At 41.4% G+C, this 24,822-nt stretch overlaps 2 protein-coding genes across 5 annotated transcripts; one reads left to right on the top strand and one right to left on the bottom strand.

The window, feature by feature from the left end:
* Positions 1-211: 211 nt before the first annotated feature.
* On the bottom strand, positions 212-19,440 carry LOC110490184 (ATP-dependent DNA helicase Q1). Of its 2 annotated transcripts, none has more exons than XR_016486734.1 (15): positions 19,288-19,422; positions 16,684-16,756; positions 15,874-16,077; positions 7,814-7,993; positions 6,879-6,985; positions 6,580-6,778; positions 6,126-6,292; positions 5,892-5,973; positions 5,514-5,780; positions 5,124-5,262; positions 4,949-5,040; positions 4,492-4,775; positions 4,116-4,245; positions 2,993-3,115; positions 212-1,408 (listed from the first exon to the last, which is right to left on the bottom strand). XR_016486734.1 is itself a non-coding variant. In XM_021563415.3 (15 exons), the coding sequence occupies exons 2-14, from the start codon at positions 16,703-16,705 to the stop codon at positions 3,020-3,022; spliced, it is 1,902 nt and encodes a 633-aa protein (XP_021419090.2). In that variant the 5' UTR covers positions 16,706-16,756; positions 19,288-19,440; the 3' UTR covers positions 212-1,408; positions 2,993-3,019. The 2 variants fall into 2 exon arrangements, 1 of the variants encoding a protein (XP_021419090.2); XM_021563415.3 differs by having other exon boundaries at positions 4,559-4,775; positions 19,288-19,440.
* On the top strand, positions 19,288-22,921 carry LOC110490186 (vesicle transport protein GOT1B). Of its 3 annotated transcripts, none has more exons than XM_021563419.3 (6): positions 19,691-19,865; positions 20,271-20,362; positions 20,663-20,841; positions 21,070-21,151; positions 21,523-21,559; positions 21,892-22,921. In XM_021563419.3, the coding sequence occupies exons 1-5, from the start codon at positions 19,841-19,843 to the stop codon at positions 21,529-21,531; spliced, it is 387 nt and encodes a 128-aa protein (XP_021419094.1). In that variant the 5' UTR covers positions 19,691-19,840; the 3' UTR covers positions 21,532-21,559; positions 21,892-22,921. The 3 variants fall into 3 exon arrangements, 2 of the variants coding, with proteins under 2 accessions (XP_021419093.1, XP_021419094.1); XR_002468675.3 differs by having other exon boundaries at positions 19,692-19,865; positions 21,523-21,587; XM_021563418.3 differs by lacking the exon at positions 21,523-21,559 and having other exon boundaries at positions 19,288-19,865.
* The last annotated feature ends 1,901 nt before the right edge of the window (positions 22,922-24,822 follow it).

Genomic DNA, 24,822 nt, shown 5'->3' on the forward strand with positions numbered 1-24,822 from the left:
TTGTTGCCTTAATTTAAGCAGATTCAACCATTTTTTTTTACAGCGTTTGTAGATTCAATATCGTTTTAATGTAATTATTTTCCTTATCAGTGCTCTTACTGTGTTTTTGGGGAGTTCGTGTAACTGAAAAGGAATTATTTAAAAATATACCAGAAGAGGGTGCAAAAACTTTACAACCAAAAGATTCAAATTGAAATGGTCACATGAAACATTTACATTTTAAAATCAGATTTTTATTAATGATAGCTAAAGATATATACTGTGTTCCTCAAATGTGAATGGACCTTCTTATTCCAAAGCTGCAGTGCAGTATTATAAACCGTATTAGAGTGAATCAAATTCACTAGCGTGCACATTGTGGCTGTTAGATTAGGGAATGTTTGAATATTTTTAAAAAAAGTGACATTGTGAAAACATTCTTCAGTTCAACAAACCTTTCAGTTCATGGGAGTTAGTTTATCCAAAGTAAAATATTGAAATGTCAACAAAAACAGCTCTTCATTTTAGGCTAACAGTGGTATTAATCCAACCGTAAAATATTACAAACTAACTTGGATGGGGATATTCTCTGTCAAAGCCAATCCAGAAAAATAGAACATTAAGTGGCACAGAAAAAAGTAGATTTGTCTGCCCCAGGGCTCTAGGTCTGGCAACGTGAGACGTGAAAGAGATACAGTATTGTCCACATCTGAATGTTAACTGTCCCATGTAAGGTCAAGGTTCATCTTTGGATGAGTTTCCTTCTGGAGCTGACTCTGGTCCACAGGTTACGTGCCGTCCGGGCGATGGTTGAGCCACGGGGGAGGCGCAGGCTCTTTAGTGGCTCTCTGATACAGGCCAGCACCCCTGGGTCTGAGCACCCCTGATTCTGCAAGTACTCATGGGAAATGTAGTTTATCCGCCTCAGCTGTTTGCTGTAGTAGTTCCTCAGGTCACAGAGCTCCTCCACTGCAGCCTCAGAGATGATGGAGACCTGGGCGGGAGAGTTGACCAATGCTGGCCTCCGGTGGTCAGAGTCTGTAACTGCACCTTCTGAAGGAGCTGGGACCGCAGCAGTACAGGGTTTCCTTCGCTTCTTTTGAGGGGTTGTTGATTTAGGTTTTGAATTTAGTTTTAATGGTGGTAGTGGGGATTCGCTGTCATTAACATTCTCTATAATATTGATCTCTACGTCTACTTCAATGGCAGTGGGCTGGGCAGCTGCAGGGTCATTCTGGTCGTACCCTGTCTGACTTTCTGTCTGTTCATGGTCCTTGTCTTGTTTCCTGGCCAGATTCTGCTGCTCTTTATCCATCTTGATCAGTTTGTTGTGTCTGGGAGGGGGAGTGCTGCTGTTGTTGGGGGCAACGGGAGGAGGAGGCTGGGAGGTCACCACCACCTTTTTAACTCCAGCAGTTAATTGGTCCTCCTATGGGAGACAACAGGAAGTGTCAATAACCCCTGACGTTACTGAAGAACCAATCATAAATCGAAGATGGTTGGATTGGGCATGTTGTTATGCAGAACCATGTTAGTGAACCCCAATGTTAGTGTGGCATAGCGCAAGTTAGTGAAAGCATGCTCCATAATGAATCTACAGCCATGTGTGTAGACATTGACAGGACATACACACAGGACTGAGTTAGGACACAAACCATGAAAGCTGTAACAATGGTTATAAGTGTTTACAGAAATACAGTACCAGTCAAAAGTTTGGACACACCAACTCATTCAAGGGTTTTTCTTTATTTTTACCATTGTCTACATTGTAGAATAATAGTGCAGTCAAACTATGAAATACCACATATGGAATCATGTAGTAACCAAAAAAAGTGTTAAATCAAAATATATTTTATATTTGAGATTCTTCAAAGTAGCAACCCTTTGCCTTGACAGCTTTGCAGTCTTGGCATTCTCTCAACCAGCTTCATGATGAATGCTTTTTCAACAGTCTTAGACTGTGTTTTGTGTCATTGTCCTGTTGAAAAACAAGCGCAAACCAGATGGGATGGCATATCGCTGCAGAATCCTGTGGTAGCCATGCTGGTTAAGTGTGCCTTGAATTCTAAGTAAATCACTGACGGTGTCACCAGCAAAGCCCCATCACACCTCCTCCTCCATGCTTCACGTGGGAACCACGCATGCAGAGATCATCCGTTCACCTACTCTGCGTCTCACAAAGACGCGGCGGTTGGAACCAAAAATCTAAAATGTGGACTCATCAGACCAAAAGGACAGATTTCCACCGGTCCAATGTCCATTGCTCATTTTTCTTGGCCCATGCAAGTCTCTTCTTATTGGTGTCCTTTTAGTAGTGGTTTCTTTGCAGCAAAGGCCTGATTCAACGCAGTCTCCTCTGAAAAGGTGATATTGAGATGTGTCTGTTACTTGAACTCTGAATAATTTATTTGAACTTATCCTCTGCAGCAGAGGTAACTCTGGGTCTTCCTTTCCTGTGGCTGTCTTCATGAGAGCCAGTTTCATCATAGCGCTTCATGGTTTTTGCAACTGCACTTGAAGAAACTTTCAAAATTCTTGACATTTTCCAGATTGACTGACCGTCATTAAGGAAAGAAGTTCCACAGGCACACCTGTTAATTGAAATGCATTCCAGGTGACTACCTCATGAAGCTGGTTGAGAGAATGCCAAGAGTGTACAAAGTTGTCATCAAGGCAAAGGGTGGCTACTTTAAAGAATCTCAAATATATTTGTTTAACACTTTTTTGGTTACTACATGATTCCATATGTATTATTTCATAGTTTTGATGTCTTCACTATTATTCTACAATGTAAAAAAAGAAAAACCCTTGAATGAGTTGGTAGGTCCAAACTTTAATGGTACTGTATGACATCATGCATATTCTATTATTTTATGAATAATTATGCATTCTGGATATCATTCAGGGCCCAACGTTACAGATTTGTCTTTAACCTGATTGACATACACATGGTTGCCCAGACAGTGTCATGCCATAGATGCAGTGGGTTGAATAGAGAATCGGGGAACTGTACTTTTTCTTTGGTCTCTTCAGGGGGGCACTAGAGGTCTCTCTTGACTTTCTTGGTGACAGGGGAGTTTGCAGCATTGTCACCAGATCTCTTTCCTTCTTTGGTCTTTACCTGGGACACTTTTACCTGTAGGTTATCAACAACAGCTTTAACCTGTCTGTCTCTCACATATCACACACACATTCACTCACTCATTCACCTAAGCTAGGTGTGGGTAATAACGTAAGAGAAGGGGTTTTAGAATTGACATGGGAGAACCAGAAACATGAATCATTCCCATATCAAGGTGTTAGGACTGATTGTGATCGGCCATTACCGAAACCTTGGTCACCTTTAGCAAATATCAACATGGATTAGATAAGTAGGCCTAGGTCTCAGCAACACCCAAACCCACAGGTGTTGTACTACACTTGGAGCCCTGATATCGGCGCCTGTCTGGTACTACGCAACACTACATTGTTTAGAAAACCTACAGCATTAGAACTACAGTGATTTACATAGAGTGATTAGGAATAAGAATGATGGTAAGAATGATTCTACCCAATCTTTAAAAGAATAATTAACATTGATAAAAAAGGGAAAACGCTCTGATTTTGTTGATTGTATTATTCAATCAATCAAAATGCTGAAGAAAAATCGAGATCCTTCATCCGCTGGCCTGAAAGGAAAAGAAACTGACAACATAGTTCACTTACCTGCAGATCAGTAGACAAGTAAACAATAGGAGGTACACAGAGCAGATACAGGGAAGACTAAACGGATTGAAAGGGCAGAGAGAAGACGGGGCAAAGACATGAGGATTGAGACGGCGAGAAAGTTGAGTAAAGTACAGGGAAATAATTACACATTACACTGAAATATTTCAGAAGTGCAGAAGGAGAAATAGAAAAAAATGTGATAAGCAGAAAAGATGAGACATGATGTACGTATTTTCAGACAAAAGTGGCTTCCTATCCTTAGTCTGCACGGACTAGAAAATAAATGACAACCAAAAAAAGCTATTACCGGGTAGTCATTTATCATATTGATTCCGTGCAGATGGGAGGAGGCCACTTTAGTCTCTTGAGATGCACCCAAAGGCTTCCTGCCTGAATGATTCCTGTACCGTTTGCTGTGTAGTACTGACCGTGTTGGCGTCCAGGCCTGTCCTCCTCATCTTCATGGTGATGGAGTGACTCTGGTTCTTCAGCAGTGGTGCCTTACCACCCAGCTTCAGGTAGAAGTAGGTGGTGTATGGAGTGAAACTGAAGTCTTCACTGTGGAGAAGAGGGGGGGGAAAGGGTATCAAACAAAGATCAACAATCTAAAAGCAACAAGCTGTGCAGTAATACAAGTCCATTGTGACCTCACAATTATCTCCAGACAACCCTATTTGTCCTTAGTCAGTACCTGATGTAAGACAAGGATCTGTTCTTTAGAGAGGTACAGCCTGAAGTGAAAACAATTTTTGTTGCAAAGTTTTTCCTATGGTGTGCTGAACATGCCCTAGGTCGTAGGCCTACCTGAGGTAGCCCTGCAGCAGTAAGCATATTAAACTGGTAAAGGGTTTAAAGTGAAGTCAGTCAGTACCTGAGGTAGCCCTGCAGCAGTAGGCTTGTGATGATGGCCTCCACCTCCAGGCGAGACAAGGTGGTGGTCTGGATCATCTTCCTGCGTTTGGCCGGACCCTTCCCCATCCACGCCTCGGTCACCTTCAGGGGGGTCAGTTTCTCTTCCAGAGAGCCCGCCAGCTCCACAATCTGGACCACATCTTTAGCATGCTGCGTGATGTCCACCGTGATATAGTCTGGATAAAAACACAGGCATCTTAGGTATGAAGACTCAACATAAATGATGGCAGACCTTTCCATTCGATGGGAGTGTAACTCATATGCCAAATTCCAAATCTACTCCTACGCCCCTAGCACGCCATGTACGTTGGATTTGAAAAGTGGTATGTTCACTATATTGTATACATACCATTGCCATGACGACAGACGTCACACATCTCGTTGCATCCTTCATCGTCCCAAACCTCATCAAAGTGAACAGCGATCACTGAGCGCCGACACCTTAAAACAATAGAGATCCTCACACAGATATCTACACAACTGAAATTGTCAATGAGAGCGTTGTTATTGGTCCAGCTCAGTACCTGTCCACATTCTGACAGTAGTCGACCATGTTCAGCAGCTTCTGTTGTCCTACGTTCTCCATGACAACCATGGTGCTGATCCTGAAGATGTCGTTGAAGCCAAAGTACACAATGCAGTCAGCCGGCTTATCGTCTCTGCCTGGAGGAAAGGAGAGATGACCATGGTAAAGATAAGGGGAAATAAGTTAAGAGTTTTGAGAGGAAAAGAGTTTAAAAACTAACTGTCTACTCCCATGGCTGCGGTCGAAGAAGAAGCGCAGTTGGAAAATCAGAGGGGGATTTTTTCTCTCTTCCAAATGTAGAATAGTATTCGGCATTTTCTGAGGTCAAGGGATCAGGTGTTGTTTCTAAATTATCACATTTTTGAGTGGGGAGAAAAGAGTTGTCTACCTGCTCGTCCGCTCTCCTGATAGTAGTTCTCTATGGACTTGCTGATGGTGTGATGGATGACAAATCTGACGTCAGCCTTGTCGATCCCCATCCCGAACGCCACAGTAGCTACCACCACCTGGATCTTGTTGGTGGCCCATTTGCGATGAACCTGTGACTTGTCCTCTGGATTCATGTTAGCGTGGTATGGAGATGCATTGATGCCTTTCTTCTGTAGGTCTGCTGACACCGTCTCCGCATCCTTCTGGGAAAACACGTACACTATCCCTGCCAAAGGCAAAAGCATAATACCTCAAGTCTGGATAACAAGCTGCTGATGGTTTCGAAAATGGGACAAACTGAATTTTGACCTATCCTTTGTTTTTCCTTTCGAAGTACCTGACTGGTCCTTATATCTCTCCTTGATCAGTGCGGAGATGTCACTGACTGAATCATCACTGTTCGAGTCTTTAAGGCGTACCTGAGACACATAAACAGTACAGATCCTCAAATACTTCTGTGCAGAGATACAGCGGGTGTGTATTTGTGTGTATTTTTAAAGGTCAAAAGAACATCAACAGGTGTTTGCCAAACAGGTGGCGGCCAGGTGTGTATAGTTGCCATGACGCCCACCTCGTAGTAGAGGTTGGTGCGGTTGAAGGAGGCGGTGAGTGTGATTGGCTCAGGGACACACAGGATCTTCTGACAGTCCTTTAGAACACTGCCGGTTGCCGTGGCCGTCAGCCCTAGCAACGGAACCTTTGGGAATTGCCTCTTCAGGATCCCCAGGAGCTTGTAGTCTGGCGGAAGAGGAAGGGTAGTTGGCTATCAGCCCAACACAAAACTCACAGCATACACCTTAGAATTAATTAATCTATAGATTCAATAGAATGAATCTATTGGGCATGCATTCTAAGTGGTATGCATAGAGATACATTGAAGTGTTCTATTTATTACATGGTGATATCCTTGTTTGGGTATTGTAACGTAAAGTGATGTTTGAGTGGCCCTTTACCTTCCAAAACAAAGCAAGGAGACTAATAAAGAGTAAGTAGTCCATATACAGTACAGTTGTACGGTCTCTCACCAGGTCTGAAGTCGTGTCCCCACTGGCTGCAGCAGTGCACCTCGTCCACAGCAATACGGCTAAGCCTGCCTGCGTTGTAGGCCTTCTCCAGCCTCGACATCAGCAGCTTGCTCTTCGCTATCTTCTCTGGAGTCACATACAGCAGCTTGAAAGGCGCTTTGGAGTCCGTCATCTCAGCTAGGACCGTTTTAGCATGTTCCTGAGGTGCATAGCAGAAGTCAAATCAAACACGAATCCTACAGCTATAATCATAATCAATACCAGCAAAGAATCAAACATATGTTTGTGTTGGTCATTACCTTACTGCTGGATGCGTTGAGAGAGACGGCTTCAACGTCGATGGACTTTAAGTACATGAGCTGATCCTCCATCAGAGACACTAGAGGAGTTACGACCAGAGTGAAACCTGGCAGCACACAAACACACGTTAAAAACAACAACACTGCAGCGAGTAATGGCTGCAACCATCTGCGGTCAGGGCGCTAAAGTGCGACTAATTTAGTTGCATATGTGACCAAATATTTTGCTGTGCGACCAGGAGTTTTATTTTTGTAGCACAGTGCGCCCTTTTAAACTTTGTTCAGTCATGTTACCGAATTGGCTAGCTAGCTAACACCCTGGTAACTTTACCAGTATATCCAAACATTTGGGGGCACAGAAAGAAAAAAGGGACAGCTTTTTCAGGAGAGCAATGAATGTACTGTACGACCGAGCTCCTGCATGTCATCACAAACCTGACGTTCTTAAAGATAGTATAGAATTTTAAACGTAATGCATCTCAATAGGAAAATAGTGCTTTTACACAATGTAGAAACCTAATATTCTACAAATGACTTTGAAAATTCAATGACAGGTATTCATTCGTATTAACATTTTAGCCTTTATAATAAACTCATGTCTTCACAGTGTTAGTTTCTAAGGCATAACATGTGGTTCAAAAGTAAGTCAAGTTCATATAGGTCCAATATAGTCTGTATCACAATTAATTTGAAAAAAATCTTATTTTCTGGTGCTCCTAACTTAAAAAAACAAAATGGGGTGCACCAGAGCTACCAATGAAACATGTTCATTTAGAGCCCTGTCTGCAGTACGTGTTTGCACAGCACACACAATTATTCAATGAACTGTAACATTAGTGTTTTCAGTATATGCACCTGGTGTGTGTGTGTGTGCGTGCGTGTAATGCATGTATGTATGCATGCATTTTATGGGTGTGTGTGCGTTCTCCCCTTACCCTCAGAGCAGACTGCAGGTAGCTGATAGCAGAGGCTTTTCCCTCGTCCAGTGGGCATCACTAGAAAGAGGTCTTTACCAGACATACTAAGGTTGATGGCCTTCAGCTGGAGAGGACGGAACTTAGAGAGCTGGAAGACATCCTTCAGATTCTGCCCCAGCTCTGTTGACCACGAGAAATCTAGGTTTGGAAAGACAACATTTAAGCATGTCAAAATACAGTACAGCAATATATTCAGCCTTCAAGATTGTAGCCCACCTAATAAAATAGCACAATCTACATATTCATTTTTGCTTTAAATTGAACTGCGCAATTCAGCTCCTGGAAAGATATATCTGATATGTTTACATCCAAAAAGATAGGCAGAGTTAAAATACATGTGTATTCAATTATTAGTTATTTAAAATATGTATTTGAGTATTTTCAAATAATGTGGCCCGAATCAACTACTTCTATTGGATGTATTTTCATTTCCTATAATTAGCCTACTATTTGAAAGTATTTTCAAATACTTTTTCAAAATACCTGTTTTAAATGTATGGGAGTGTATTTGAGTCAGTGTATGAGCATTGGCAAATACATTCCAATATTCAACTACTTGACGTTTCAAAAAATAAAAAATCTGAGTACTTCCTTAGAAATGTATGTGAAAGTAATTGATATTATTGATATTTGAAATAGTATTTGAACCCAGGTCTGGAACATATTACACACACAGCAGTGTGGTTGTGCTTCTCAATTCATTTAACAAACATTGTAGAATGATAGTGAATAATTCACAATTATGAAATAACACATATGGAGTCATGTACAGCCGTGGCCAAAAGTTTTGACAATGACACAAATATTAATTTTCAGTTAAGTTCAGTTAATTTTCAGTTGTTATATGATGGTGATTTGCATATACTCCAGAATGTTATGAAGAGTGATCAGATGAATTGCAATTAATTGCAAAGTCCCTCTTTGCCATGCAAATGAACTGAATCCCCCAAAAACAACATTTCCACTGCATTTCAGCCCTGCCACAAAAGGACCAGCTGACATCATGTCAGTGATTCTCTCGTTAGCACAGGTGTGAGTGTTCACAAGGACAAGGCTGGAGATCACTCTGTCATGCTGATTGAGTTTGAATAACAGACTGGAAGCTTCAAAAGGAGGGTGGTGCTTGGAATCATTGTTCTTCCTCTGTCAGCCATGATTAAAGGAAACACGTGCCGTCATCATTGCTTTGCACAAAAAGGGCTTCACAGGCAAGGATATTGCTGCCAGTAAGATTGCACCTAAATCAACCATTTATCGGATCATCAAGAACTTCAAGGAGAGCGGTTCAATTCTTGTGAAGAAGGCTTCAGGGCACCCAAAAAAGTCCAGCAAGCGCCAGGACCGTCTCCTAAAGTTGATTCAGCTGCATGATTGGGACACCACCAGTACAGAGCTTGCTCAGGAATGGCAGCAGGCAGGTGTGAGTGCATCTGCACGTACAGCGAGGCAAAGACTTTTGGAGGATGGCCTGGTGCCAAGAAGGGCAGCAAAGAAGCCACTTCTCTCCAGAGAAAACATCAGGGACAGACTGATATTCTGCAAAAGGTACAGGGATTGGACTGCTGAGGACTGGGGTAAAGTAATTTTCTCTGATGAATCCCCTTTCCGATTGTTTGGGACATCCGGAAAAAAGCTTGTCCGGAGAAGACAAGGTCAGCGCTACCATCAGTCCTGTGTCATGCCAACAGTAAAGCATCCTGAGACCATTCATGTGTGGGGTTGCTTCTCAGCCAAGGGAGTGGGCTCACTCACAATTTTGCCTGAGAACACAGCCATGAATAAAGAATGGTACCAACACATCCTCCGAGAGCAACTTGGTCAAATAGCCCTTACACAGCCTGGAGGTGTGTTTTGGGTCATTTTCCTATTGAAAAACAAATGACAGTCCCACTAAGCGCAAACCAGATGGGATGGCATATCGCTACAGAATTCTGTGGTAGCTATGCTGGTTAAGTGTGCCTTGAATTCTAAATAAATCAGTGTCACCAGCAAAGCCCCATCACACCTCCTCCTCCAGGCTTCACAGTGGGAACAACACATGCCGAGATCATCCGTTCACCTACTCTGTGTCTCACAAAGATACGGCGGTGGAAACCAAAAACCTAGAATTTGGACTCATCAGACCAAAGGACAGATTTCCACCGGTCTAATGTCCGTTGCTCGTGTTTCTTGGTCCAAGCAAGTCTCTTCTTATTAATTGTGTCCTTTAGTAGTGGTTTCTTTGCAGCAATTTGACAATGAAGGCCTGATTCACGCAGTCTCCTCTGAACAGATATGTGTCTGTTACTTGAACTCTGTGAAGCATTTATTTGGGCTGCAATCTGAGGTACAGTTAACTCTAATGAACTTATCCTCTGCAGCAGAGGTAACTCTGGGTCTTCTTTTCCTGTTGCAGTCCTCAGACAGTTTTATCATAGCGCTTGATGTTCTTTGCGACTGCATTTGAAGAAACTTTCAAAGTTCTTGAAATGTTCCTTATTGACTGACCTTCATATCTTAAAGTAATGATGGACTGTTGTTTCTCTTTGCTTATTTGAGCTGTTCTTGCCATAATATGGACTTGGTCTTTTACCAAATATCTTCTGTTCACCACCCCTACCATGTCACAACACAACTGACTGGCTCAAACCCATTAAGAAAAAAGGAAATTCCACAAGGCACACCTGTTAATTGAAATGCATTCCAGGTGACCTCATGAAGCTAGTTGAGAGAATGCCAAGAGTGTGCCAATCTGTCATCAAGGCAAAGGCTGGCTACTTTGAAGAATCTCAAATATTAAATACTTTTTGATTTGTTTAACAAATCAACAAAACACTTTTCTTTTGTTACTACATGATTCCATATGTGTTATTTCATAGTTTTGACGTCTTCGCTATTATTCTACAATGTAGAAAATAGTAAAAATAAAGAAAAACCCTGGAATGAATAGGTGTCCAAACTTTTGACTGGTACTGTACACACACACTGTACAAAACATTAGGAACACCTGCTCTTTCCATGACATAGACTAGGGTTGTTAAGGTTAACTGTTAATTGGTTAGCTGAAAAAAACATTTGACCAATCATGCTTCTCCGTCTATAGGTTTATTAGCATAATGTTCGTTTGTGGAATGAAATTGGCGCATGTGTATATTTGTTAGCCGTCATGCATGTTATTTATCCCGCGCGCACAGCATACAGAGAATATTGAAGAGCGGAATGGCCTACCGCCTGTCAGACAGCGCGATAATAGCTCCTCAAAAAGCCTGTAGGCTACTGGAGTGAAACCTGCTTTTGTAAGCCCAGTCATTGCGCAACAAAACGCGTGTTCATTTTGGTGGCCACGATTAAAAAAGGAGCTATTTTTATTTCTCTATCTCACCTCCCATTCGCTATTTGGATGCATAGGCTATATATAGCCTGCCAACCGTTGACTATCAGTAATGTTTGCTTGAGGCAGTATAATTGTTTGAAACCTGAACATTTTAAATTACTTGAAATAATGAGGCGTGTCTTACCTTCCTTCAAAGTAGCCTTGCAAAAAAAATCCATCCATAGAAACCTGGAGGTAATTATTTTATAATGACTTCCTCATGCCATTAACCAGGATTTCTCTCCTGTTCTATTGGTTTTCATATAAACTTTATTTCGTTGTCCAGAAGCCAAAGGCACAATCCTAGACATATTAGCAACCCATCATAGTAGTTGCTATTTGACGCTTTCTAAAGGAGATTTCTCTCTCTCTGTCACTGCTCGCATTAGGTGCGCACTTTAGAACTGTGTTTTCCGCTAAATGCATTTGGGCAAAATGCTTTATTAGCTGTTTCATGACAGGAGTCGCATGTCACTAATAGGTTATAGCATTGCCATTATTGCATGTTAACATTAAGTTCGTAATGAACAATGTTGAGTACTTGTACAGTTGAAGTCGGAAGTTTACATACACTTTAGCCAAATACACTTACACTCGTTTTTTCACAATTCAGTTTAGTTTAGTTTTATTTTTTTATTTTTACAGGGACAGTGCACATTAATCAACGTTTCAGTAAAAGTGCTGGTTTTAGCCAGCCGGCTAATTTTCAACCGCAGTCCCTGGGCAGGTTATTAAAAACAATTACAATATAGACAATAGCAGCATAGAACATGCAAGACAAAGCAACATAGGACAAGCAAGACGCAGCATACAGACAGAGCAACATAAAATAAAAAGCAGCAAGACAAAATTCATAAAAGCAACAAAGTGTTTCCACACCTCACAAGCTACAGACAACAGACAACATGGAAAGCGGCAACACACAGCTAGGGACCATGTTCACAAATCTGATTGACCTTTAGCCATGTCTTCAAGCATTTTGTGAAAGTGTGATATGTGGTGCAGTTATGTGTGTCTGATGGCAGTGTATTCCAGACATGGGAAGCTCTCACAGAGAATGCAGATTTACTAAAGGTGCTTTTCCTTAGGGGAACTATACAGTCACCTCTCATGGCAGACCTTGTGCATCTGTTGCCATAGGTCTAGGTTTTCTGTTTAACAAAAATATTGAGTGGAGGGGGAGCCAGGCCATTAAGGATCTTGAATACAAGACATGCGTCTGTGTATTGCACAAGATTTTCCCAACTCAAGAGCTCATGCTTTCTAAGGATGTGACAATGATGATGGCTATTGGGCTTCCTATCAAGCACTTTGAGAGCCTGTTTGTAGACAGACTGAATAGGTTTTAATGTTGTACAGCAAGCTTGGGCCCAACTAGTCAAGCAGTATGTTAAGTGGGGGAGTATCATATATTTGAAGTACAATTTTGCTACCTCTGTAGTCAAACAATTTCATATAAATCGGAAATTAGCTAGGTTGAATTTGGTTATTTGAATTACCTTTTTCACATGCTTTTTAAAAGAGAGGTTGGAATCAAGTATGATGCCAAGGTACTTAAAATCGGATACCACCTGGAGCTTCTCCCCTGACACATAGACATCTGGCTCAGTAGCATCTGTTGCCCTCTTTGTGAAGAACATGCAAACAGTTTTTTTCACATTGAGATGCAAACACGAGTCACTGAGCCACTTTGTAACCTGGACCATTACAGTAGTGAGTTCTTGTGCAGCTTGTTGTTTGCTCTTTGCATGCACATATATCACTGTATCATCTGCATACATTTGAACTTCAGACCCAGTACAGACAGAAGGCAGATCATTAATGTACAGGCTGAACAGGAGGGGCCCCAGTATTGACCCTTGGGGCACGCCCACATCATAGCTACGAGTGGGCGACAGCTCATTGCTCACTCTGACACACTGAGTTCTGCCTTCCAGGTATGATTTCATCCATCTCAAGGCATCAGGGGAAAAGTTGAACTTGGACAATTTTGTGATGAGAATCTCATGGTTAACAGTATCAAAAGCCTTCCTTAGGTCCAGAAACACAGCCCCAACAGCACCCCCTTTGTCCATCTTGGACTTTACATTTTCCAGAAGAAAGCAGTTGGCGGTTTCTGTGGAGTGTTTCGCTCTGAAGCCAAACTGCATGGAGTGTAATGTGAAGGGGCTGTTGTTGAGGTGGGCAATCAGTTGTTCTGCTACACACTTTTCAACAACCTTTGACACCACAGGTAGTATACTAATGGGCCTGTAGTTACTCACGTTAGCAGGGTCGCCTGATTTAAAGATGGCCGTTATTATGGCCGACTTCCATACCCTTGGAAACACACCGAGACCAATAGATGTGTTGGTGACATTCCTGACATTTAATCCTAGTAAAAATTCCCTGTCTTGGGTTAGTTAGGATCACCACTTTATTTGAAGAATGTGAAATGTCATAATAATAGTAGAGAGAATTATTTATTTCAGCTTTTATTTCTTTCATCACATTCCAAGTGGGTCAGAAGTTTACATACACTCAATTAGTATTTGGTAGCATTGCCTTTTTAAATTGTTTCACTTGGGTCAAACGCTTTTTGGGTAGCCATCCACAAGCTTCCCACAATAAGATGAGTGAATTTTGGCCCATTCCTCCAGACAGAGCTGGTGTAACTGAGTCAGGTTTGTCAGCCTCCTTGCTCCACACGCTTTTTCAGTTCTGCCCACTAATTTTCTATAGGATTGAGGTCAGGACTTTGTGATGGCCACTCCATTACCTTGACTTTGTTGTCCTTAAGCCATTTTGCCACAACCTTGGAAGTATGCTTGGGGTCATTGTCCATTTGGAAGACCCATTTGCGACCAAGCTTTAACTTCCTGTCTGATGTCTTGAGATGCTTCAATATATCCACATAATTTTGTGAAGAGCACCAGTCCCTCCTGCAGCAAAGCACCCCCACAACATGATGCTGCCATCCCCGTGCTTCACGGTTGGGATGGTGTTCTTCGGCTTGCAAGCCTCCCCCTTTTTCCTCTAAGCATAACGATGGTCATTATGGCCAAACACTTCTATTTTTGTTTCATCAGACCAGAGGACATTTCTCCAAAAAGTATGATCTTTGTCCACATGTGCAGTTGCAAACCGTAGTCTGGCTTTTTGATGGCGGTTTTGGAGCAGCGGCTTCTTCCTTGCTGAGCGGCATTTCAGGTTATGTTGATATAGAACTCGTTTTACTGTGGATATAGATACTTTTGTGTCTGTTTCCTCCAGCATCTTCACAAGGTTCTTTGCTGTTGTTCTGTGATTGATTTGCACTTTTCGCACCAAAGTATGTTCATCTCTAAGAGACAGAAGGCATCTCCTTCCTGAGCGCTATGACGGCGTCGTGGTCCCATGGTTGTTAATACTTGCGTGCTATTGTTTGTACAGATGAACGTGGTACCTTCAGGAGTTTGGAAATTGCTCCCAAGGATGAACCAGACTTGTGGAGGTCTACAATTATTTTTCTGAGGTCTTGGCTAATTTCTTTTGATTTTCCCATGATGTCAAGCAGAGGCCTTGAAATACATCCACAGGTACATCTCCAATTGACTCAAATGATGTCAATTAGCCTGTTTAAAGGCACATTCAACTTAGTGTATGTAAACTTTTGACCCACTGCAATTGTGATACAGTGAATTTATAAGTTAAATAATATGTCTGTAAACAATTGTTGGAAAAATTGCTTGTGTCATGCACAAAGTAGATGTCCTAACCGACTTGCCAAAACTATACTTTGTTAACAAGACATTTGTGGAGTGGTTGAAAAACGAGTTTTAATGACTCCAACCTAAGTGTATGTAACCTTCCGACTTCAACTGTATGCATGAATAGTATCAGAGAGGAAGAGGCGAAGCGAGAGGTTTCACTCTCGCCAAAATATGTCCAATGCTTTTCTATGGGCTTATTTTGGGCCTAAACTTGTCGCCTGCCTTCTCGCCTTGGGACGACTCCCATTGTTAGGGCGGAAATGTAAGTATTTCGTCATTATATTCAGATCTCTGATAGTATTTTCTGTTGGTCACCTCATTTTTTTTGCTGTTTGTTGACCGGTTAATAAGGGTCAGTTAGTCGGCAGCAAAATTGACCGAAATTTGCATCCCTAACAGACTGACCAGGTGAATACAGGTGAAAGCCATCATCCCTTATTGAGGTCAATTGTTAAATCCACTTCAAATTAGAGTAGATGAAGGGGAGACAGGTTAAAGAAGAATTTTTAAGCCTTGAGACAATTGAGACATGGATTGTGTATGTGTGCCAGTCAGAGGTTGAATGGGCAAGACAAACGATTTAAGTGCCTTTGACCGGAGTATGATAGTAGATGCCAGGCGCACCGGTTTGAGTGTGTCAAGAACTGCAACACTGCTGGGTTTTTCACACTCAACAGCTTCCTGTGTATCAAGAATGGTCCACCACCCAAAGCACATCATGAAAACTTGACAACTGTGGGAAGCATTAGAGTCAACATGGGCCAGCATCCCTGTTGAACGCTTTCGACCCCTTGCAGAGTCCATGCCCTGATGACTTGAGGCTGTTCTGAGGGCAAAAGGAAGTGCAACTCAATATTAGGAAGGTGTTCTTAATGTTTTGTACACTCAGTGTAAATTGTACATATGTGCCACATCCTATACAGCCTCTACCGTACCATCATTCTCATAGCGCAGCAGCTCCTGCTTGGTCATTGCAGGTCCAGATCCAGAGGGCTGGGTGGAGTCACATGGCTCTTCCAGCCTGCGGAGCAGCTGTTTCCTCTTGGAGGTCAGGCTAGCCTGCTTCTCCAGCAGCTCAGCTATCTGCAGCTTCACCACCTCCAGCTCAGCCTCCACAGAGTCCAGCCCTGCCTGCACGTCTGGGGAGGAGAATATTAACAAAAAATAACAAAACATTTGCTGTATTCAACGTGCTCTATGGTATCTACTACTTACGATGGAGCATTCATGTAACACACATGCCCCTCTGGTAGGGAGGAGAGCATTGGGTTAATAACTATTTGATATTTTAAATGACTTTTTCCTGTAGTCAAATTTCTACGGTTTCTAGGCCCTGCATAGAAATAATCTAGAATATGCATTGAACACACATGCACAAAGACAACAGTGGTACCATGAATCAGAAATTGAAAACAGCAAGCTCACTCCACAGTTCTTCTCTTTTAAATGCTGTGCTAAATCCTTGTGTTTATCAACATGTTGACCAGGGCCTAATATAAATTATTATATCCATTTCAAAGCACAATCTGCCCTGGTTAGCTTTCCTCTGGGACCAATCATATGCGATCCTAGACGAGGAGCCTGTCAGGTCTGACACTTCCAAGTCACTAACGACCTGTGTTTCACAGGTAGGGTGCTAATGATGTCAGACACACATCAGACTATCTCACAGTCACTGTTTCTCTATGGGTTTGGTACCATAATTTTAAGAAAGGGGATAGAAATGTGAGATCACATTCACTTACCGTCGGCATTGTCACTGTCCATTTCCAAGGCAAATCTACAACACAATCAATCACCTTGCAGACTTTTATCACTCTGTTGAATGAGGGGGGAAATGGCAGTGTTATGCAATGTAGCTAGCAAGATATAGTGCCTTCAGAAAGAATTCCTACCCCTTGTTTTTTCCCCCTGATTTTGTTGGGTTACAGGCAGCCTAAATTTAAAATAGATTAAACTGAGATTGTGTGTCACTGGCCTCCGCCCTAACAATAGGAGTCGTTGTCCCAAAGGTGGGAAGGTAGGCGACATGTTTAGATCCAAAATAAGCCCATAGAAACACATTGGCCTTATTTATGAACAGACTTAATCAAAAGTGAAACATCTTGCTTCATCTCTTCGTCTATGATTTACACACATACCAAGCTCCTCCCCCTTCCTCTCACACCAACAAAATTGAGAGATCACATCTTCCTCTCTGACATGCGGTTTCAACTCACTATTTGCATTTTGGTCCTGCAGAATTGGTCATATGGACACCAAAACACATTGAGACATTATTTTACTGTAATAGAGAAGTTAAAAACTGTATCGTTAGAAATGTTGTCTCAACTACTCAAATTGTGCGCAAAGCAGACTACTAAAACGAGAGTGTCAATGAACATTGATTCTGGAAAATGAATGCTCAAGTTTGTCCGTGCGGCATTGGGGTACCACTTACCGCTAGCAGCATTTTAGCCAAAGGGCTGTTATTATACTAGCTGTCTAGTCTGTGATTTATAAATGTGCAATAAGAATAAAACACAATTAAATAAGTACTTGGCAACTCGTTCTCATTCTGAGAAATAAGGTAGGCCACTTGATTTCAACATCTGAACAAAGTGGACATGCTTTTCAAACAGTTGGAGACAGACAGAAGGGTGTGTTCATAACAATTCAACTGTTCAACTTTGTTAGCTAGCAACTAGATCAAAGTTGTCTAAAGATTAGCTGGCTAATCACTAGCACGTGGGCTTGAGATATTGTTGATGAGACCTGTGTTAATTGTCTAGTGCCTAATGCCTACTACAAGAAGTTAGTCATTATCAGTGAATGTGCATGATACTAGTTAAATTTGTAACAAAAAAGGGCATTTTCATAGACATACTTGAAAGCCAGATCAGTGATTATAAAAACATTTTAAAAAGCAGGTTATTAAAATATTTTTATAAAATAATGAAATTATTTGTGGGTTTTATGGTTGTGGAAGGCTTATATTTAGTCTAGATATAATTTCACAAGCCCTGAATTCATTAGATTATTGCTGACTGTTTGAAATGCAGTGTATTTGACCTTTAATAGTACAACAATGCTTATTTAGAGAAAACATTTTATATTTTTTTACGAGAATCGCCCAGAAGTTTGAGAAGAAAAAAAACGGAGATATAAAATAGAGTTGAATGGTTTTGAAAAGTTTTCTCCTGAGGATGGATCAACAACACTGAAAATAAATATATTCCAAAATATACATCTTGTTTGCAATAAGGCACAAAAATGTGGCAAAGAAATGAACTTTATGTCCGGAATACAAAGTGTTATGTTTGGGGCAAATCCAACACAACACACCACTGAGTAGCACTCTCCATATTTTCAAGCACGGTGGTGGCTGAATGTTATGGGTATGTCCTAGCTTACCATTATGAAAATCAAATTCAACAATGCCAATAATGTTTTCAATTCGACTATTGCTTTCCAAATCAGCTCAAACATCGATCATGTTAGAATCAACTATTGGCAATTAATTCTACAGTGCAATTATACTGTCCATTGTTTAGGGAAATAATGCACGCTCTTGAATGTCCTTCAAGCCAATCAGAAACAAGTACTCAACGATGCCATGGTATAATGTGCATTATAAACTGGGTGGTTCGAGCCCTGAATACTGATTGGCTGAAAACTGTGGTATATCAGAACATATACCATGTCTATGACAAAATGTATCTGTACTGCTCTAATTACATTGGTAACCAGTTTATAATAGCAATAAGGCACCTCGGGGATTTGTGATATATGGCCAATATACCACGGCTAAGGGCTGTGTCCTAGCACATGGATAAGAACAGCCCTTAGGTGGTATATTGGCCACATACCACACTCCCTCGGGCTTTATTTATTTATTAATTATCCAAGGATATATTATAAACTGTATGCATAAAATACACTTTGAATCTATCCATACACGAACAAGTTGTTTCCTTTAGCTTTTGGCAAGCAGGGCGGAATGTAAACATGTATTGTATAAAGTAAAAGGACGTGTGAACCGGGAAAGCCCCCACCCTTCCTCCATGTGGCTTTACCCTTTATCTTAGCTTTTTCTTCACCATATTAGCTTGCTAGCCAATGATAGTTAGATAAATAGATTGCCAATGATCAACCACCCTAGCAGTACGTTAACCAGCCTCCATCGGGAATCAGCCACCTGCTCCACCAAACAGCCTAATGTTAATGTTAGCCAACCTGTAGCTGACCAGCTAGCAAATTATACTTTTTGACAGCTACATATTTGGCTAGTCATTAATTAAACTAAAATGTGGAACGAAATTATGGAAAATTAGGGAAAGAGGATGTTGAAAGAACAAAGCAAAACTCACCATCCAAAATGTACTCCCCTCACTTCTCGAGTTTGCACTGTTTATTTGCGCTCCCTTTTTTCTTGACGGTTGCTAGACAGCTCGCGCGGGTGATTTTTTTTTTTCTTCTTGTGCAGACCAATCAGATTGTGGTTGTTTCACTTTCTCCGTGATATTGGGTACATTCAACAAACCAACTGCAATCAATGCTGAATAAATGTTGTATTTTGATTTAACCTTTTATTTTACGATACAATTCAACCTGAAAACATTTTCCATCCGTAAAATGGACGTGTATGTAGGCAGGGAATATATTTTCCAGCAACTAACTAGTTATATTCAGCAGATAAGTGCTCTCCTTAGTTTTTTAATTAACGTTTTTATACAACCCTTTAGAATGTTGAATGCAACCCTGAATTTGTCCGGAAGAATGATCTTTTTGATGAAACCAAGAAGGCGTGTTTCCGGAAGACGTGGCTAGTGCTACAGTGGCAGCACCTGAACTTGTATTTTAGTAAACTACAATTGACAGTGTCAACTTTTATATTTTACAAGCTGTTGATTCATTGTCAAAATGATCTCTTTAACGGACTCACAGAGTAAGGCGATTTATATTTTATCTAACGGTTGTTGCTTGCCAATTTGTTCCAGCTCTCTAACTAACATTAGCAAGCTATCCTCTCAGCTACATTACTAAAACAGGAAAACAGCTAGAAATAGCTAGCCTGCTGAATCGTATTTGTTTGCTAGATAGAGTGACCATTGACAGCTAACGTTATAGCTAGCTAATTAATAACATATTCATCCTGAACCAGATGGCTAGTTAGGGACGGGGGATGTCAATTGGGAGGATAGGCAGTGGAAAGGTTGGATGCCATTCCATTCGCTCCGTTCCGGCCATTGTTATGAGTTGTCCCCCCCTCAACCCTCCCATCCTGTGATTCAAACGTATTAACGTTAGTGTGCTTGGATACTTTAAATAATGTGATTCTTCTTTCTTGCAGAGATCGGAATGGGACTAACGGGCTTCGGCGTGTTTTTCCTCTTCTTTGGAATGATACTGTTTTTTGACAAAGCCCTCCTTGCCATAGGAAATGTGAGTGATTTCATCATCACCATCCACTGTTCATGTATTTGTCTACCTTCTGCAGCTACATACGAGGCTTAGGTTTTGCTATATTTATTGGAACGTTGGTCTGAAATGCAATTACATTATCTCTGAGTGACACTGAGAAAAACACAGCTGCAGAGCCCTCCTCGCCTTTCTGATTATCAACTGAGCACAATCACCACCTTATAGAGGAGTGGGGAGTTGTAGGGTTTAACTGTGAAGTACTCTGTCATTGTCAACAAACATTGACATTGTCTGTTCCCTGTCCCTTCTATCTCGCTATAGATCCTGTTTGTGGCTGGCCTGTCATTTGTGATCGGTTTGGAGAGGACGTTCCGGTTCTTCTTCCAAAAACACAAGATGAAGGCAACTAGCTTCTTCCTGGGTGGAGTGTTGATCGTTCTTATTGGCTGGCCAATTGTGGGAGTGGTCCTAGAGGTCTATGGATTTTTCCTTTTATTCAGGTGGGTCAAGTACAGGCCCTAAGCTTATCTTTCGAATAAGATGCAGTCTGGAGGTAAAACAAGCCAAGGACATCTTTGTTTGCCCTGTCAACTGTCTCGCCCCCTCGCCCCCCCCCCGTCCCCCTGTTTTGAGTGCAAAACCTAAGCCAGGCTTGCTGCGTGTAAAGATCCGTAGTCCGTCATCATGTGCTTGCTGTTGTCAACTAACTCTCTCTTTATCTTCTCCAGGGGTTTCTTCCCAGCGGCAGTAGGCTTCATCAGAAGGATACCCTTCCTGGGCTCCCTGCTAAACCTCCCATTCATCAGTGGGGTGAGTTCAGAGATATAGTGGTAAAAACTAAATAGCTGGGTAAATTCTGATTGCTGGTCACGGTAAAAAAAAGAAACGCTCCAATAGTTTCGATGCATTTTTCCCGGTGGGTAGACTTACTCTTCCTCACACAGTGGTGTAGTGGAAGTGTATGGGAACAGGAGCTACAATGCAGTTGGTGCTGGGTGGGCTGAGGTGGTTACACTAAAGACAACACAGGTTCCAATTGGTCTCTGACATTGGTTCTGGAAGGCTGTAGTGTCTCATACTGTGTCACTCAATCTTCTGTCATATAAGTGTGTGTGTGTGGTATGCGGTGTATGTTCGTGAAGTCACTTGTTTTGAGGAGAATGTGTCTCTCTCTTTTAAAGCCTTCATAATTAACTCTGAGGACAATCCGCTGTCTTGGTCAGTCACTGCAGATTTTCCCTTGCATGTGAGCATGATTCACATCTGTTTATAATGTATGTTATACTGTAATGTTGCCTTATGCCTGACCAGAGTAGGGAACCATTGGTATTGGAAATAATTTATACTAGGACACCAGCAACAGCATTTATCCTACACGCCATTTTGAATAGTCTACTCAATCAGTCACGTCAAGCAAACATTTCATTTCCCATGTACAACTATGCACTAAACGTTTTAGCCAAGCTTGTATATGTCATCTATTTTTGCTCTACTTTGCAAAGGGGACAGTAGACTGACTTAAATTAGTTTATTTTCTCTCTCTCTTTCAGTTCGTGGACAAAGTGGGAGAGAGCAACACCATGGTATAACAGTGACTTTTTGTTTATGGAGAAAAACAATCTATTATATTTATGATACAGTTGTTCTCATCAAGCCACGTAACCCCCATTGGTCAATTGCTTACCTCCAACAGTTAGCTAGGTAATTTTCATGAGACTTTGTAAATTAAGACCTCTTCCCATTTAAAGGGAAAACAATCCGCTTTTTTGTATCTTGATTCTGCAATTTTAAGGTCCGTACCAGCCAAGGGTACCAGTCCTGGTTGCTACGGGCAACTGTTACTAATGAATCTGGAGTTGGTTAAGATGGCTACCCCAGAATGTTACATGTTATTGAATGCTGCTCTCCTCTACTGGAGTACTCCCCACGAGGAGAGTCCCTCTACCGGACTGAAGAGAACCCGTGTCCATTTTGGCACTCACACTCTACTATTGAATGTACAGACAAACTCACCATGTCATCGCCTCTGGACAACCTCAAGAGGTGTGGCGGAGGAGAGCTGGTCCTATTGTTACACTGTAGATGGGCCAGGGGCTTTTCCTCGTGCTGTCTTGCCAAAAATGAACTAGGGGTTAGCGAGATGGCACAAACAGATCTTAGACCATGTTAGGGTTTCCTGACCATATGACCAGACCAGGGAAAACTCGAAGCCGTAGTTGAAGGTGGTTTCCTGGTCAGGTATTGGAAAGACTCCTGGTCCTACTTATGGTGCCTGTGCTTTCTCACACTGGACTAAAACTTGAGTCCTGGGGAAGAAAATAGCTTTACTTTCCTTTTCTCTCACGCCCGTTATGATTACCGGATCTGGCAGTTGCATATTTCCCCCTTATTTTTCTGCCGTTTCTGTGTATGACTGGTTGAGGAAGCTCTGTAGATACATTTTGTATTTTAAATTTCAAGAGCAACATTTGAGTTGGAATTTTATCAATGTTAACTATAGTAATGGAGGGTACTGAATGGGATATGACAATGGTTTTACAAAGTTTTGTCTGACACTTTAATAAAGAAAACGTGCCATTGTGCCGTTGTCTGTCATTCATTGTTTTGAGTGTGAGAAATTGCAACCTCACTAAACAAAAATATGAATGCAACATGTAAAGTGTTGGTCCCATGTTTCATGAGCTGAAATAAAAGATCCCAGAAATGTTCCATACACACACAAATTGTATTTCTCTCAAATTTTGTCCACACATTTCTTTACATCCCTGTTAGTGAGTATTTCTCCTTTGCCAAGGTAATCCATCCACCTGCACATTGAATATAGTTGCAGAGAGTCCCTGTAATCCTAGATTCAGATCATTCAGGCGAGAAAAAACATCACCCAGATAGGCCAGTCGTGTGAGAAACTTGTAATCATGCAAGCGGTCAAACAAGTGAAAACTATCGTCAGTAAAGAAAACTTTAAGCTCGTCTCTTAATAAATAAATAAAAACCTGTCTATACTTTGCCCCTTGAGAACCAGCGCACTTCTGTTTGTTGTAAAATTGTTACGTGGTCACAGCACATATCATTGCATAATGCAGAAAATACACAAGAGTTCAGGGGCCTTGCTTTAACAAAGTTAACCATTTTCACTGTAGTGTCCAAAACGTCTTTCAAGCTGTCAGGCATTCCCTTGGCAGCAAGAGCCTCTCGGTGGATGCTGCAGTGTACCCAAGTGGCGTCGGGAGCAACTGCTTGCACGCGCGTTAGCACTCCACTATGTCTCCCTGTCATGGCTTTTGCACCATCAGTACAGGTACCAGCACATCTTGACCACCAAAGTCCATTTGATGTCACAAAGCTGTCCAGTACTTTAAAAATATCTTCTCATGTCCTGGTTTCCAGAAGAGGATGTCTTCCTTAATTGACCCCCCATAAACATAACGGACATATACCAGGAGCTGTGCCAGGCCCGCCACGTCTGTTGACTCATCCAGCTGTAACGCATATAATTCACTGGCTTGTATGCGAAGCAGTAATTGTTTCAAAACATCTCCTGCCATGTCACTGATGCGTCATGAAACAGTGTTGTTTGATGAAGGCAATGTCTGCTCAAGAGTTGAGGTTTCCCGTGAGAGAGTAACGGTTAATGTGATTGGATGTTAATTATTTGACTAGGCTATCTGTATTTGACATTGTATTGTTATTTCGCTGAACACTAGATGGTTTCATTTTATTTTTGGCAGTGAAACGAGGCTACTCAGGTGAGAAAGGAAACTCACCCAAATGTATAGCCCTTTGGGAAATATGAATGTACTATTTGTAAATTTGAAGAATAAAAAAAAAAAGGTTTTTATTTTTTTAACGTGAATCACATTTTTGTTTGGTGTACCCCCAACGGTATTGCACGTACCCTTGGGGGTATGCGTACCCCAGTTTGGGAATACCTGCACTATGGTAATAGACTCACAGGTCACAGGGTCAATAACATGACATCACTACTCACAGCAATGGACTTTATGTCACATTATAACGGCAGGCCTGTTTTTGTCTCAACATTTATGCACAGAAAATGTAAGATTGTAGTCCTTCATTTTTAAAAATGTTTATTTAACGAGGCAAGTCCAGATGGCTCTACTATTATTTTTTTCATTTCTAATGTATGAATAACTTTTGGAATAATGTATTCTTTGTCTCCATACACATTACATTGTATCCATATGCTAGGCCTACTACTCTCAATTGTTTAGTTTTAGTTGTGGATTGTTTACCAACATAAGGCTAGATATAATAATTAATGGTAATGTCAATGAGAATCCCAGCTTCCCTGAGTCTATCCCAATCAAACACTCCTACATTCATTGGGAGACTGTCAGATGTTCATTCATAAAAAAAAGACCAGGCTATCTATCCATGAACCGCTTCAGTGCACAAGAAGTAAACATATCAATATTTCCAAAGCAATTACTTTCATTTTTTACAACAGTAAGAATACTGAT

The sequence above is a fragment of the Oncorhynchus mykiss genome, chromosome 15, assembly GCF_057628025.1.
Source record: "Oncorhynchus mykiss isolate SJ-2025 chromosome 15, ASM5762802v1, whole genome shotgun sequence".
Taxonomy (NCBI): domain Eukaryota; kingdom Metazoa; phylum Chordata; class Actinopteri; order Salmoniformes; family Salmonidae; genus Oncorhynchus; species Oncorhynchus mykiss.

What these genes read in the sequence shown, in the direction of transcription:
- LOC110490184 (XM_021563415.3), bottom strand. Translation starts at nt 16,705, where the DNA reads ATGGACAGTGACAATGCCGACG. An exon ending in TCAACGCATCCAGCAGTAAG is followed by an intron (nt 6,779 to 6,878) that starts GTAATGACCAAC and finishes TATGCACCTCAG; the next exon opens with GAACATGCTAAAACGGTCCT. An exon ending in CGTCTGTCGTCATGGCAATG is followed by an intron (nt 4,776 to 4,948) that starts GTATGTATACAA and finishes GTTTTTATCCAG; the next exon opens with ACTATATCACGGTGGACATC.
- LOC110490186 (XM_021563418.3), top strand. Translation starts at nt 19,841, where the DNA reads ATGATCTCTTTAACGGACTCACAGA. An exon ending in GGATTTTTCCTTTTATTCAG is followed by an intron (nt 20,842 to 21,069) that starts GTGGGTCAAGTA and finishes TATCTTCTCCAG; the next exon opens with GGGTTTCTTCCCAGCGGCAG. An exon ending in ACCTCCCATTCATCAGTGGG is followed by an intron (nt 21,152 to 21,891) that starts GTGAGTTCAGAG and finishes TCTCTCTTTCAG; the next exon opens with TTCGTGGACAAAGTGGGAGA.